This window comes from Pogona vitticeps, chromosome 1 (assembly GCF_051106095.1).
Source record: "Pogona vitticeps strain Pit_001003342236 chromosome 1, PviZW2.1, whole genome shotgun sequence".
Lineage (NCBI taxonomy): Eukaryota > Metazoa > Chordata > Lepidosauria > Squamata > Agamidae > Pogona > Pogona vitticeps.
This window is the reverse complement of record NC_135783.1, coordinates 339,538,309-339,554,530: the sequence shown is the minus strand read 5'-3', so window position 1 is coordinate 339,554,530 and position 16,222 is coordinate 339,538,309. Positions and strand designations below refer to the sequence as shown.

The window sequence follows — 16,222 nt, the reverse complement described above, 5'->3', positions numbered from 1 at the left end:
GAAGAAGATGGGGCATTTGGTGTTGAGGTGAGTGGCGAAGGCATCCACCACGGGAGTCCCCCATCGCTCGCAGAGTGTTAGGAACACCGCATGGTCCAGCACCCATTCGTGCATGGTAACAGCAGTCCTGCTGAGCCGATCCGCAAGTATGTTGTCGTGAGTGGAGATGTATACAGCGGATGGAAAGACATGATGTTGGAGACACCACTCCCATAGCTGGACAGCAAGATACAGGAGGGAGAAAGAGTGGGTACCGCCCTGTTTGTTGACATACGCGACAGCCGTCGTGTTGTCCGAAACAACCTGAAGGGCTGTGCCCCTGATGATGGGCAGAAACGCCCGGCAGGCCTTGAAGATGGCGAGAAGTTCCCGATTGTTGATGTGTAGAGCAAGCTCTTTTGGAGACCATCGGTCGTGGACTTGCAGACCGCAACAATGGGCACCCCAGCCGACGTCGCTGGCATCCGTCGTGATGCGAGTTTGTAGGGCAATGGGAGCAAAAGGGCGTCCCATAAACAGATTGCCCGGGTTGAGCCACCACTTCAGCTGCTCCGACAACTCCTTGGACACCAAGAGTCTCTTTCTGGGGAAGTCCCAGAGGGGATTGAAGAGTGACAGGAGCCACACCTGCAGCGAACGAAGCTTCAGTCTCGCGTGAGGAATGACCAAAGTGGTGGAGGCCATAAGGCCCAGTAGCCTCTGAGCAGTGTGAGCGGTGACATGACGGAGAGGGCGGAACTTCTCGATGAGAACAGCCATCTTCCGCGCCCTTTCTACAGGTAGGAAAGCTCGGCCGGTCCGAGCATCGAGAGTGGCGCCTATGTAGGAGGCAACAGGCGAGGGGACAAGGACAGACTTCTTGTAGTTTACCTGCAGTCCGAGAGTTTTGAGGAGATGGAGCACGGTAAGGGTGTGACGCTCCGCCTGAAGCCTGGAGTGTGCAACCAGTAGCCAGTCGTCGATGTATGGAAAGACGGCTATGTCCCTTGTTCTCAGGAAAGCCGCCACCGGGGCCATACACTTCGTAAAGACTCTGGGCGCGGTGGAAAGTCCAAAAGGCAGAGCGGAGAATTCGTAACATCTTGACCCCAGCGAAAAACGCAGAAAGCGACGATGGTCGTGCCTGATATTTATGTGGAAATAGGCGTCGCTGAGGTCTATGACGACGAACCAGTCGCCCTGTCGCAAGAGGGGCAGAATCCTCTCCAAGGTTACCATCCGGAAGCGGCGATAGGCAATGAATTTGTTGAGGCGCCTGAGGTCCAAAATAGGACGGAAAGAGTCGTCCCGCTTTGTCACCAGAAAATATCTGGAGAAAAAACCAGGATTGACAGGATTTGGAAACACCCTGGTTATTGCATGCTTTCGTAACAGGGTGGTTACTTCTTGCTTTAGAGGGTCGGATGGGGGGGTAAGAACTAGACGGGGAGGAGGCGTCTCCAAAAATTCTATCGCGTAACCGTGAGCGATGATAGAAAGGACCCACTTGTCCGAAGTGATGGTAAGCCAACTGGAGAGGAAGGGAGACAAGCGGGTGGCGCAGGAAGGAGAGGAAATGGCTGTAGAGCAGTCAAAGGCCCTGTTTATTCTTACGGTCGACCTTTTTGAAAGGAGCACGTGTCTTGTGTCGTTGGTCATGTCTAGTGGTGTAGCCGGAAGAAGGAGAATACCTCTGCTTGTAGGGATAGGATCTCCCTGGCTGCATAGCTGGAGAGAAAGATGGACGCTTCCATGGATAGCGTTGTTTGTAGAACGATTGAGCAGCATAGGATCTGGCAGCCTTTTTCGCTTCATGGAGACCCTTCAGGATCTCATCCGTCTTGGGATCAAAAAGACCCGAACCGTCAAAAGGGAGGTCAAGGATACGGGCCTTGGAGTCTTCAGGAATGGCCGCAGACTTAAGCCACGCCTGCCGCCTCATGGCAATACCCGTCATCAGATTACGGGATGCAGCGTCCAAAATATGACGAACCGTGACCCGTTCCTGACGAATGAGTTGTGATGCCTCCTGATGAAGAGAGAGACCTCTCGGTTGCAGCTCATCAGGTGCAGCTTGTAAGGACGGTAAAGCCAAGTCCCATAAGTGTTGGTGGTAAGCCGCCATAGCGGCGACATAGTTAGCAGCTCTTACGATTAGAGATGAGAAGGCATATGAACGCCGACCAAATATGTCCATTTTCCTCCCATCCTTGTTATTGGGGGATGCGGCTGATGCAGGCCGAAACTTAGACTGGGCGACGTCCACAATAAGGGAATTGGGGGCGGGATGTTTCACAAGGAAGTCCAGTTCAGATCCCTGAATCCGGTATAGGTTCTCAACCCGTCTGGACATTTGAGGGGTAGAACAAGGTTTGTCCCAAGGTTGTTTTAGGGTTCGCAGTAGCGAAGGAATGAACGCTAGACGCATGGGTAAGTTCTGATCCTCATCGATATCGCCGTATACCTTGTCGGGGACCGTTTCCGGCGGACGTTCGACAGGGAGTTCCAAAGCGGAGGCTAATCTATGTATTAGTTGAGAATAGCTAGGAAAATCGGCCGCAGGAGAAACCGGGTTCTTATCAATGATGGCAGAGTCCGGAGTGTTATCATTAGGAGCCGATGTATCCGAAAATGAGCATTCGGAGGAAGAGTCTTCGGGATGATCAGAAGGGAGGGACGGGGGGAATGGGAGTTCCGGCATGGGAAGAACGGGGGCCGGTATCGATTTGCCTCTTCGTTTAGAGCGTTTCTTGCCCCTCGGTCCGGTATCGGTACCGTGTCCGGTACCGTGTCCTGTACCGTGCCCGATATCGGGATCGGTATCGGTATCGAGGAGATCCAATTGAAAGGAGTCCGAGTCAGAGGAGACGTGGCGCCGTTTCTTCTTGCGCGGTTTCGCCGGTACCGAGTCGCGAGGACGCTTCGGTTTAGATGGCACCGCGTCGGTACCGAGTGGCGCGGTACCGACTCCGGTATCGGTGGTAGTACGACGTGGGATACCGGTCGGTATCGGGGCTGGAGGCGGTATACAGCCATCGGCAGTGGTCCGTTGCTCTGTCTTCCGTAGGGAGGAAGGTCCTCCCGGTACCGACCTAGACCCTTTCGCTCCGATATCGTGAAGGGACGGTACCGACTGGACGTGTCGTCGTCTGCCCCTGTCGGTATCGCGGGGCGACGGTACCGATGGTACCGAAGAATCGGAGGAGACCGACGAGGAGGACGAAGAGTCGGATGAGGAACTCCGCGTAGCGAGGCTGTAAAGAAGCCGCGGATCATAGAGCTTTTGCATCTGCTTCCGCCATTTTCTTAAATAGCTCTTGGAAAGTTTGAGCGGAGCGGTTTTGTCCTCCATAGCCTCCTGCCTCTTAGGCTTCTTGGGGCGAGAATGTCGAGCCCCGCGGGGGGAGACCTTCGGTCCCGAGGGGCTCGGAGACCGGGAATCTCCAGAGGCTGTTTCCAAATGCTTCGTCTTGGCTCTCTTCTTCCTAGGAGATGGGAAGAAGGGTATATCCGGCGTATCAGTCGGCGGTGGCAAGGATGGTGGAGAAGAGGCTGCTGACGACGCCTGGGAGTGAATCTCAATAGGAGATTGCGGAGTAAGAGCAGGAAGGGAGGGCGACGGTTGGAGTTGAGGAGTGGCCGCAGGAGACGGCGGGGGAGGAATGGCGGCCGTGGCCTGGCTTTTAGGAGGCTTGGGTTTCTTAGAAGCCTTCTTGGTAGACGTAGTTGGCTTGCCATTAGCCCTAGTTTTAGGGCCAGGTGCAGGAGCTGAATCTGCAGGCGCAGATGACGCCGCCATAGTAGGCGCGGTAAGGGATTTTTCCCAGAGCGCTGCCCGAAGACATTGCTCTCTAAGTCTCAGGCCTTGCCGAGTAAAACGTTCACAATGGCGACAAGTCTGGGGGATATGGGATTCTCCAAGACAAAACAAACAATAACGATGGCCGTCTGTGGAAGGGATCTTTTTAGAACAGGCGGCACAGCTTTTAAAAGTAACTTTAGGTGAAGAGGGAGCCTTGGAGGCCATAAAAGAAAAAAGGCGGGAAAAAACAGTCCAGGAAATAAGGGGGGAAAAAAGGGGTAGGGGAGCGAGGGAAACCCTCAGACACAGTCCAAAAACTCCCCTAATAATAAAACGAAGTAAAGTACTTCCCTTGAAGCATGAAAAGCGGAGCCAAATCTCAGGAATCTTCAGATCTTTCCAATATTTCACGGAGCTCTAGCTAGGAGACCTAACTGCAGCAGCGGAAAAAATGGAACTGAATGGCTGTTAGGGCGGGCGGACCATGAGGTCCTGGGGGGGCGGAGCCAAAAGTGTTACTTTAAGCTCTAGAATGTTCCGAGGCCTTCTGCGCAAGCGCAGATTAACCCATTAGTGTGATTTCACAGAGTCCACGAAGAAGAACAATATTTTAGGTAAATTAAATAACTAAAAAAACGAGCTTTCCCCTCTTTTTCCCAGTTACCTGTGACATTGTGTAGAACTCCACCATAGCAGCAGTGAGAGGCTCTGCATAGGTGCGGAGAGATGGAATGAGCCTCAACATAGCACGATTGAAAGTGCCATAGATCTGAGTGAGGGAAGCAGGCCCAGGGTAGTCCACATAGACAACAGGAACGTGGCGCAGGAATCTAGAAGGGCATGAGAGGGGCAGCGTCCAGATTAGCACTGTGACATTCACTTCTTAGGCTAAATGATTAGCTTTAAATAATTCAAGCATACTGCAGCACTCTCTTTGGCAAAGCATGCTTTAAAACAACCCAAAGACAATAAATCACTGTCCCACATTTATCTCTACATCCTTAGGAGCAACACCTCCTACATCAAGGCTGGGCAACTTCCAGAAGTCCAGAGGATGTATAACCTCATCCCTCCTGAATGTGGAGACAATTCCTCCACCTCCCCCAATTTTTAAAATCTCTGTCCTTTGAATCTAATTGAATGTGAATTGAATACTTTATTATGGTCAAAGACCAGTAAAACCAAATCAATATAAAATAGATACATATAATTATAGTTTGGTAAAATCTCTATCCTTGAAAATTCATGCTGTGTATTTCTGGTTTTGCAAGAAAGCTCCCCCAGGCCCCGAAGAACAAAAGGGGTAGGTGAGAGAATATGGTAAACTCCTTATGAATTTTTTTAAATGGAAGGAGGCACAGGATACTGAACTTGTGTCTGTGGCAGGTTGTATGAGTCCTATAAGCTGCACTTTACACACTTGTCTTAAACAAATGGTTTTCTCCATTGATTTCTCAACACTGATATTACCTCCCCGCCCATGGTTATGAATGTTTTATTCTATGGTCCTAAGAGTGAACATGCTAACATGCGCTGAATTATGGAGAAAGCCAGAGAGTTCCAGAAAAACATCTACTTCTGCTTCATTGACTATGCAAAAGCCTTTGACTGTGTCGACCACAACAAACTATGGCAATGGCAAACCTAGAAAGCATCTTAAAAAGCAGAGACATCACCTTGCTGACAAAGGTCCGCATAGTCAAAGCTATGGTTTTTCCTGTCATGATGTATGGAAGTGAGAGCTAGACCATAAAGAAGGCTGACTGCCGAAGAATTGATGCTTTCGAATTGTGGTGTTGGAGGAGACTCTTGAGAGTCCCCCAGACTGCGAAGAGAACAAACCTATCCATTCTGAAGGAAATCAACCCTGAGTGCTCACTGGAAGGACAGATCCTGAAACTGAGGCTCCTATACTTTGGCCATCGCATTAGAAGAAGTCACCCCTCCAGCATTATTAATTTTATTTATGCTCACTGGAAAGACAGATCTTGAAGCTGAGGCTCCAATACTTTGGCCATCTCATGAGAAAACTCCCTGGAAAAGACTCTGATGTTGGGAAAGTGTGAAGGCAAGAGGAGAAGGGGACGACAGAGGACGAGATGAGTGGACAGTGTCATCAAAGCTACCAACATGAATTTGACCAAACTCCGGGAGGCAGTGGAAGACAGGAGGGCCTGGCGTTCTCTGTTCCATGGGGTCACGAAGAGTTGGACATGACTTAACAACTAAACAAGAGCTTCTACAAGCATGCAGCATCATCTCCCACTAACACTGCAGCAAGAGAGCTATTCTGAAGCCACAACAAGCACAAATAACATTCCATTTGTTCAAACCTTTATAGTATATTTTACACACTGATTTCTGTGTGCTCAGCAAAGCACAGACACATGGATACAAGTTGGAAACTTGGAAGGCCACAAAAAGCACATTAGAAAAATTGGGCAAGATCACTTGACGCTGTTTTGGATACATTACCGGTGAGAAAGAGGTTTCCTTCCAGGATCTGTAGGTGGGTTACATGCACCAACAAACTGAATTCGTTCCAGTTTCACCCATGTTTGGTCGGATGTACGGTAGAAACCTCCATGTTCCACCATCTGAAGATGAAAGACAGGATTACAAGAAAGTTTGACAACAGCAAAAGACGAATTGTTAAAGTCCATGTTTACTCACCTGCCTGATGAAGGAAATGACTCTCTGTGTCCCGTACTTGTCCATATCTGGCAAGTTGATTTCATCACAGAAGAGCACCAGCCATTTTCCTAGTTGAACCGGAGCCAAAACCACACCATTAGGTGTACGCCTGTACTCACAATAGTGATCAAAGGTTTTCAGGAGTAGCTCTGGAGTAGTAGCACTGGAGAAATTCAGACCAACCACCTAAAAAATTTATGAGAACACAGCATGGGTGGGCAAGCAATGCAAGGTCTAAGAAGAATTTTACTGGCAAATTTCAATAGAAAGATGCAGCCTCTGTTTGAAGACTAATCCCTCATACTTAACAAGGCATGCATTTTAAAGGTGGACATGTGCTTTAGAAGTTTAGGCTCTGAAGAGTATGTGCCAATACTAATTTTTGTTGATGACTAGCTTAGGTATGGGGTGTGTGTGAAGTGTTCCTTGCATTATTATGAGAGTGCTCGAGCATTATGGGTGCTTTTATAAGTCAAAACAAAAACAGGAGCAACAACAATAATAACTGCATCTTGTTTGGACTCCTGCAAGCTCTTGTACTTGGGGCTGCCTTTAAAGATGGTTCAGTTGGAAACTGCAGTTAGTAATCTGACTACCATATTCTGTATTAATTGGGCATGTAAAAGAAATCTCAGTAGCTCTTACATCAGTACTCACTCCTGATCCATTTCTGGCCCAAGTCCACCTACTGTTTTTACTTTAAAGCAGGAAATGGTTTAGGGCCAGGATGCCTCAAAGATCTGCTTCCTCTCCAAGAATGCAGTTTGGTTATGAAGAGGCTCAGAAGCCCTTCTGCAGGTCCATCTGCTTTCTGTGAGGAATCATAGTATATAGATCCTTGGCTGTGATGCCAAGCCAGCTACGCTGAAGAGCATGCTCCAAAATGGGCTTACTTTTTCAGCACCCCAACAGCATCCTTTTAGTCATCAAGGTTTTTGGTCTGTTTTCATTCTTGACTTGGGTTTTTATCTGGCTATTAAAGCATTTCAGCTGCTGGACTTCCCTTATTTTACTACAGCAACATTTCCTTGTGGTAAAAGTGCTTTGAAAACACTTTGGGAGGTACACTCCCTGTTCTCACTCAGAAGCAGCAACATATCCAACAGTGTACTTAGCAAAAAAGGAATGTTATAGTACTAATCCCTTGCCAGGAGAAAAATATTCCTGGGATTAAAAGCAACACTCATGACCTGTGTTAGGTGTTGTTTTAACTTGTGATGGTGTGGTTGCTCACAAGTTGCACTCAAACATCTGGAATGGGTGAAAATGCACAAGAACTATTTACCTCCATATCAGGCAATGCTCTGAGTGCACTGAAGAGTGTCATGGTCTTTCCAGATCCTGGAGGGCCACAGAGAACCAGTGGCTTATGCTCTGCAAGCCAAGTATACAGCAACGCTTCGTGGCGCACAGTGTCTAAGGTTGGCACCACAACATCCGGAGCGGCAACTTTGTGAGTCTCAACTTCAATCTGTGGAACCTTCGTCTGCCAGGGTACCCACTCCCCAGTAATGGAGACCTGTGAGGAAAAGACATCCGAGTTGCTGCGATCTGTTCATGTTGTCACCAAGGCCACACAATTTTTAACCAAACTATTACTTAAATTGTGATGTGTAACCAACCGTTCACATAACAAGAAACTAAAAAGGCACCTCCAGTGAAGTGTCACCCAACTGGAAATGCTTCAAATTAATTTGCAGCTGACAAGTGCCATTCCAAGGAAGCATTCTCTTTTGCCCAACAGAAGGGGAAATACCTCCCTCCCCTCCGATGCCAGGAGACATTTTGTATCCTTTTTTTGGGGGGGATTATTTGACAACTTTAGGTAACTTCTCCTGGTTAAAAAGAATGAATTAACAACCCACTGTCAGAAACCTCCTCATCCCAAATTCAGAATTACGGCCAATTCCTGCAAGTAGTTTAAAAACACCTATTATAAGAGAAAAAAAAATCCAGGAGTTCATGTGATTACAAAAACTTTCTTTAGATTTGATGAAAGCCTTGGATACAAACTGCTCCAGAAACTAATTTTGTTGAGCACATGGTTCAAAATGTAAGCAAACATAACAAACAAGAAGTGCCTTGTGTTAGGTCACTTAGACTCTGAGGGGAAAAAGCTGAAGTATTTCCTACATTGCATTATGTTCCATAATCAGAAACATGTGGATTAAGTGATGGCACTGAAGTTCTTATGGATAAAATGATGCCCAATTAATGTGTTGTTGTTTTTTACCTCATAATCTATAATGGGTATATTTGGTGCACTAGGAAGTGGGACAGTTGTGATTCTTCTGATGTATTCACCCAGCTCTGCTCTCATTTTCAGACGACTATCTCCAGAGAATGACCACAGTATTGCATACACGAGGTACCGCTGGAAAAGATTAGAAAATAATCAATACAACTGCATAAAAGTGTATCCTTTCGTCCACATGAAGATGGACAATTAACACGTTTGTCAAACTTCACCATCCCTCTTTCCATCCCCAAGAAAAGTTTTTTTTTTGACTTACCTGGATGTAGCGTTCTAGTTGATCTATTTGCATGGGGAAGTCTGGATGGTTGGCATTGTACTGGGCAACGTTGCGACAAGCCTGGTGCAGCATGGAGAAGAGAGAGCCAAGACAGCGCAAGCGAGTGAGGTCCATAATGTGCTCCAGTTTGAAAGCATGTTCAAGTGCCTTCGTCACCAGCCCATTAGAGGTGAAGTATGGCTGCATAATTGTCGCTGCATCTCTCTGAATCTGTTGAGAGAGCATTTCATTATTACAAACGTCTCCATACTGTAAGACAGAGATACCATAGGACTCCAACCTTGGGTCCCCAGATGTTCTTAGACTATAAGTCCCAGAAATCCTGGCCAGCACAAATTGAGGTGAAGGGTTGTGGGAGTTTTAGACCAAGAACATCTGGGGATCCAAGTCTGGGAACCAGTAATGACATAACTGGTTAGAGGAGTAGAGAGAAACAAGGGAAAGAATCTATGTCAAAGTGGTGTACAATTATTCTACATCATGAGTACTCTTAACTCTACCTGTAACATGGGGGAAGCGGTTTCTTCTCCCTCCTCTTCCTTGCCCTTTCTCCTGCGCTGAGCCTCCTCTTCCCCCTCATCAAGGGGGATGCTCCTCAGTCTGGCCAGGAAGTTATTGAAAATCATGTCGGTGCTTAGGACATCTTCACTGAACCAAACCATGCCACATCTTGACACGGTGGCTAGAGTAGCGTATTTCAGATCTTGAACTTCAAACATGATACGCACCTACAGGAAAAACATGGAATTGATGCTGGAGGACATCTATTAGACTATTATCTAAACTACAGTGCTCTTGCTAACCTCTGCTCAGAATTTTCTCCCCCAACTAACCCTCGGAGGAGCCATTATAGTGAACCAGAATTCTTATACCAATAATGAAATAGTATTTCATAGTTAAACCTTTAAGAAAGACAATGCTTTCTGTGTTACATGGGCTCATCATGACAAGATCAGCGAGAAAGAATCTATTTACATACTGTGCCAGATAGAAGTGCCACCTCTCCCACCATTTCAACATTAGGAATCATTTTCCAGATCCAGTAATCTGAGAACACTTATTTTGTTGTATTTAGCCTACTTGCAAATACCTTCCATACAAGTGATTTAAATTTCTATTCATGGTGCTCGTTTTGAAGAAACAAGTATTTAGACTTGCATTTGGTGGAAGACTCAGGCGTTCTCCGTTTGGCAGCGTCAACAGCTTGTTGTCATCAAGAACAGAGTTCAAATTCTCAACCCATTCGGGATCAACATCTCCATCAAAGATGATCCACTGCCTTTTTTGCAACTCTCCTCTCACATTATCGATAATCCTAGATGAAAGAACAACATTAAGAGAGGTTAAGAGAATGCTCAAACAACTTAAGCTCTTCTTTTTGCTCAGGAGCCTTTCTGACTGATATCGCATTTTAATGCACTTTGCTTAATAACTCCCACTCACTTTCTCAACACATGTGTGAACAAGCCATCCGTCCACTCCCTGGTGTTGGGATCCAGAGTGCCATAGAGATGGTCTTTGCTGATTGCTTTGGGATCAATGATGTGTGCAACGCCTTCCACACCCTCCAATCTCTCCAGTGCTTTCAGGAGGACTCTCCAAGCCATGCTCTTTCCACTCCCAGAAGGACCAACCATCATCAAGCCGTGGTTGATCTGGGTAATCTGGTAAAGCTGAAGAACCTATGAAAGAAAAACATAGCACATCATCTAGAACAGCTCTTACAATTTTGTTCTTAATTTTTAACGGAGTGCATGCAGCCATATGTCATATCTGTAACTAGCCACAGTCAGTGAGAGCTGAGGCAACCTACCTTCTCGACCCACATGCTGCCAATGTCTTCTCCGTCACCGTATGTCAAGTACATTTCCTGACAGACTTTCTTCAGTTCTTCCCTCAGGGCAGTCATTTCGCCACGGTGATACTGAATGCCAGGGAACACATCTGACAAGAGACTGAAAAGCAGCGGTATGTCCTCTGCAACTAATTTGGGTACCATAGTTTCACATACACTCTGGATCAGGATCTAAAAAGGGAAAAAACACACAGAAAACTTGTTTATTAGACAGCCTGAAGAGAAGCAAGTAAATTTATCAATAATGAGATGTTGGAATGTTATGAAATAATAATTTTGAATGCAATGTCCTGTTGACAGCTTGCCTCCGCAATACGAACAATCTGAAACATTTTATATAGTCATGGGATTTACATGCCAGAAAACAGAAATAAAAGCTTTACAGATGATGCCACGTCAATCCTGAAATCTTCCCTTAATTAAAAAAAAAGTGTTCAAAAGATCTTAATATACTGTGGCAACTATAGGGAATCTTTTTTAATGGCAATTCAATTTTCTAACAATATTTTTCATTACATAAACTTAGGAATTTTCCACTAATGCTTAGTTGATGAAAAACAACCATAAGACAGTACAGAGCACTACAAGCAGGAAATCAATTTAATGAAAGATCCTTTTGTATATTTATAATGCTCAATCATCTGCTTATCTGTTTGTATTAATTACTCCACATACAACCCACAGTATACCTCCTGTTCTGGTAAGTTCTCAGCAATTTCTCCTTCATCAACAACTTCACCACGTTCCTCCTTCTCCCGTTTGATCCTCTGAATTCTTTCTCTCTTCACGTTGCCTGCACTGATCAGTACACTCTTCAGAGCTCTTAAGCCAAAGTCATAATGGCTTTGAGAGGAAAGCTGCTCATCACACAATCTAAGGAGTAAAAAACACTGTATGCTACAAACATATTTTTATGTAGAAAAAGTCACACTGAGCATGGCCCGCAGCTGGAGCATTTCTGAATTAATTAATGTTTCAGCCCAGAGCTACTACTTTGAAGTTTCATATTCACAGTGTATCAGCTGTCTTGTGGAACTGGTCAAATCAAGGTTGCTTTAATTTGTTCCTGAAGAACCAATCACTAATGTAGAGTCAAGCAAACAGGAGGATTTGCATAGCAATAGTTATACCATTGCTACATGAGAGTGGCCTGAACGCGCTATTAAAGGTGTCAAGGTATCTGATTATTAAGGATTCAGAACCAGAGTAGGGCCAATAGGAGGCAGGAACAATTGTGACATTTCACTGCTCTCCACGGCCAAATAATGCTATACGCCTCTTATCATCAGTTCTACTTACTTGAAGAATGGGACAATCTTGTTGGCAAGCACTTCAGCTGTCCGAAACCCTTGAGAATACAACATAACCTGGGCAATCAACTGGCGGTCAGGCTTTGTCATGGCCAAACTACGGAACAGTTTCTTCAAGTTGTCTGGCAGGTTAGATCGGCCAGCATAGCCAGGGTTCATCGTGATGAAGATGGCCATATCCGGACTCACTTTCACTTGCTTGTTCAGCAGCTCACAAGTAATGAGAGAGGCAGCTGAAAGCAAACGTTAGTCATTCAGTCCAGGCACATCAACTTGCATAGACAGGCATAAAAATGAAATCTGGGCTGCACAAGACAGTAGCTGGTACAAAACAGCAGTTGCTATCTCCTCTGGTGATTTATTTATTTATTAAATTTATACCCCGCCCCTCTAGACCATGTCTACTCCTACACTTTTAACAGTGTTGCACAAGCAAGAGAAACAGAAGTATTCAACCTGGGCATGATTAGCCTTGAGAAAAAAAGACTGAAGTAAGAAATGATAGCACTTTTCAAACACTTAAGAAGCAGATCTAGAGGAGGGGTAGGATCTCTTCTCAATTATCTCAGAGTGCAGGACAAGTAATAATAGACTTAAGCTACAGGAAGCCAGATTTAGGCTAAATATAAGGGAAAGCTCCTTAACTGTTTGAGCAGTATGATAATGGAACTAATTACCTCAGGAGCTGGTGAGTGCTCCAACACTGGAGGCATTTAAGAGAAAACTGGACAACCATCTCTCAGATCTGCTTTGGTTTGGATCCCTGCATTAAGCAGGGAGTTGGACTCAATGGCTTTATAGGCCTCTTCTAACTCCATTATTCTATGATTCTATGAACCTTCTGCTCCATGCTAGGTCTAAAATAATGCATAACAAAACTTGACTGCATTTAACACAGAATCTGTGTGACTCCGGCCAGGACATTAATGCAGGATATGCATATCTGTCACAAGACAGTCAACATAAACCAAAAGAGGAGTGGGATTTTTTCAGAAGTTGTAAGAGGGGAGAACATTTTGTTAGAACTGCACAAGAATGACCAGGGGCAATATATGAAAACCCATACTTTTGTCATAATTTGGATTCGAATGTTCCCGCAGGGCTTCTTGAATGCATTGGACCTGCTGAGAAACAGCAGAAAGCATTCGTTCCTCAAGTCGGTTGAATTCATCAAAGCAGCCCCATGCACCGACTTGGCAGAGACCCACAAAGATGCGACCCATTGCCTGGGGAAAAAATGGGAAAGGGTGTTTAGATACTATATTTTCACCGAACAACTGTGAAATGAGGGGGAAGCTGATCTTTCTTTTGCAGTATTAAAAGAAGCAGAAATTGCTAACTGGAGCAAGTCTTTCACAATATGTTAGAGATACTTGGAGCTCCTCCTCCCAAAGAGGAAGTTAATGTTTCTCATTGAAACTAATGGCATACTTTCTTGATATAGGGATGATTGAAACTTACAATTATATGAACAATTTTCAGATAGTGCAACTGTAGTTCAAAGGATCTTTACCTGGAAATCAAATGTTTCATCACAGTTGAAAACAAGAACAAATCGTCCAAGCTGGTGTCCAAGAGCCTTAACAGATTCGGTTTTACCAGTTCCAGCTGGCCCTGTTTGTATATATAAAGGAACACATTACATGGCTACTTTAATAACAACAACTGATATTCTAGCAGCATTTTTCAAGCTATTTTGTAAGAGTGAACGTCCATGTGAGTCTGCGGATCATTTCTGTGACCTGCGATATACTGCGAGCCACAATAGATATTTTTTTCACTAATGAAAGAAAAGAAAAAAATGGAAACAACATGATTGGTAATCCATTAGCGATGTTGTTTTTTTGTGGGCTGGGGAGTAAGGCACCCGTGCCTTGTGGTACAGTGGTTAAACTGCAGTACTGCAGCCAAAACTCTGCTCACAACTGGGTTCAAATCTCAGATAGCTGGGTTGAGTTTCACTCAGCCTTCCATCCTTCTGAGATTGATAAACTGAGTACCTAGCTTACTGGAGGGGGGATGTGTAGTCTGCATAATTAAATTGTAAACCACCCAAAGAGTGCTTTAAGCGCTATTTGGCAGTATATAAGCAGCATGTTTTACCTTTTTTTTAAATGTAAAACTGTCATTCCTACAGGCATCAACTGGAGGATAAAAGAGGCTTGGAAGGATCCTGGGGCCACATAATGGCCTTGGAGAGTGCATGAATTCCACAGGTCTTATATGCTCACTCTTGCTAGTCATACCCATATTCAATACCACATTCTCAGTCTTTTCTATATTGTATATGCCAGCCTCTGTGTAACAATTCACATCCCTTTTTCTTTCTGTATAGCTTACCAAATGGAGATCCACCCAGCCTGGCTTCCAAAGCTTGTGTCATCGTTAAGTAACATCGATCAGTAAGAGGAGTCTGCACCAGTTTATCTTGAACTCCAAGGTACTCAAAGCCATAGTTGAATTTGGCATTTGCCATCTGAATGGACAGCTGCTGCAACACATCCGTCTGTTTAGGGTCAAAATAGAACCTCATCTGGCTCAGCCACTCAAAGGACTTGGAGTTGTCGATTTTGCTTTTGATCAGCGATCTTGTAACATCCCTTTGGTGCACCAATTCAGTGATCTTTTGAAAAAGGGGAGGAAAGTGCAATTTCAATACACATGACATTAGAACCTATTGTATGAACCATAGCATGTTTTAATTATGGTAAACTGGAAAGAGTGGGGGGGGGGAACCTGTTATGGAAATGGATGCTGAAAGCTATGGCCTACCAGGTGTTCCAATTTTCTCCTGCGAAGAGGTGGCTGCTCCATCAGCACCGAATCCGCAAGCACATTGAGGGTGACTTCAACATTGGTCAGCACAGACTGCAAAGGAGTACTGTCACCACCGCCACCCATGCCGTTCAAAGCCGATTCCACGTTTTCTGACCAGGCAATCTGGGCTGAAAGGACAACAAGCTGGGCCTAACAAATTAAAAAAAAAAGAATAAGTAGTAAATAGTGCTGGCTTTTATTTTGCGTTTTTCCTTCCTTTCCAAAGAAAGCAATAATATATTTTAGGAATGCCAAAGATGACAAACCAGTTAAGGCAAACATCATTACCTGATACTTGTCAATCCAGGAGATGTAGGCTGCTGGATCAATTGAGGTGGCTTTGCCGAAGATTTCAACTTCGGTTACAGACTCAGCAAGCAGCTTGGCAAGCGTGACTCTCATTTCTTTCTCAACAAGTGTCAGCCACTCATTGATCTTGGGATGCTCAGTAATGGATACTGGGGTTTTGAACAGAACCTGGAAAAAGTTGTGTACATTTATGTGTTTGTGATTTTTACAGAGATATCCCTTAAACATGTCATATGACCTAGAACAAGCCACTATACCTCCTCTCCCTCACGGGAAGAGATTCCCAGAACAACAGAACTGTCTTCGTTCAGGATGATGCTCGACACACCAGCAAACATCTTCTTGAAGTGTTTCTGCAGTTTAGCTACATTCTTGCTGTTCCCTATGATTTCGAGCAGGTCTTCATCACCAACGAAGTAAAACCTGTAATGAAAATATGCCTTTTAATGGGCAAGAAGTAGCACACTACATACACAAAGTGATATACCTCTAGTATGTCAGCACACACAGGATTTTTCTATGCAAATCATCAAGTATAGAAATAGATAACTTGTAGTGTTTACACTGTACTTGGAAACTAAACAGTCTGACAGTTGTGAAATACAGCGTCAAGCAAAATGTCCTAATCTAAAAACTGCAATAGGTTTTGGAATCCAAAAGGGCAGCTCTTTAAAGAAGTATGATAATACTGAATAAATTTATAGCATTCCAGTTATGTTTAATGACAAAACTCAACCATTTTTTTACGATAATTCCTGCTGAGTTTCTCTGAGTCGAAAATGTACTGAATTGTTTCCAGGGTATACTCAAATGCACAGGATCAGAGCACTCAGGTGATTACGTAACATAGAAACCTGTGAACAACATATTAATGCCAATGTTTATTTTATAAAGTAAGCATGACATGATTTATTAAGAGTCT

The 16,222-nt window shown here is 44.8% G+C and overlaps 1 protein-coding gene across 2 annotated transcripts in view; it reads right to left on the bottom strand.

The window, feature by feature from the left end:
• The window catches only part of DYNC1H1 (dynein cytoplasmic 1 heavy chain 1), an 82,441-nt gene that overhangs the window by 32,319 nt on the left and 33,900 nt on the right, over positions 1-16,222 (bottom strand). For both annotated transcript variants that reach the window (XM_072986680.2, XM_072986679.2), the window contains exons 24-41: positions 15,558-15,723; positions 15,280-15,468; positions 14,947-15,141; positions 14,515-14,797; positions 13,688-13,788; positions 13,241-13,400; positions 12,164-12,407; positions 11,554-11,737; positions 10,823-11,035; positions 10,453-10,691; positions 10,168-10,324; positions 9,510-9,737; positions 8,989-9,219; positions 8,709-8,849; positions 7,761-7,994; positions 6,455-6,661; positions 6,257-6,378; positions 4,446-4,611 (exon numbers count right to left, since the gene is read on the bottom strand). In XM_072986680.2, coding sequence (XP_072842781.2) covers positions 4,446-4,611; positions 6,257-6,378; positions 6,455-6,661; positions 7,761-7,994; positions 8,709-8,849; positions 8,989-9,219; positions 9,510-9,737; positions 10,168-10,324; positions 10,453-10,691; positions 10,823-11,035; positions 11,554-11,737; positions 12,164-12,407; positions 13,241-13,400; positions 13,688-13,788; positions 14,515-14,797; positions 14,947-15,141; positions 15,280-15,468; positions 15,558-15,723 — 3,460 coding nt within the window. The remainder of the gene's footprint in view (positions 1-4,445; positions 4,612-6,256; positions 6,379-6,454; positions 6,662-7,760; positions 7,995-8,708; positions 8,850-8,988; positions 9,220-9,509; positions 9,738-10,167; positions 10,325-10,452; positions 10,692-10,822; positions 11,036-11,553; positions 11,738-12,163; positions 12,408-13,240; positions 13,401-13,687; positions 13,789-14,514; positions 14,798-14,946; positions 15,142-15,279; positions 15,469-15,557; positions 15,724-16,222) is intronic.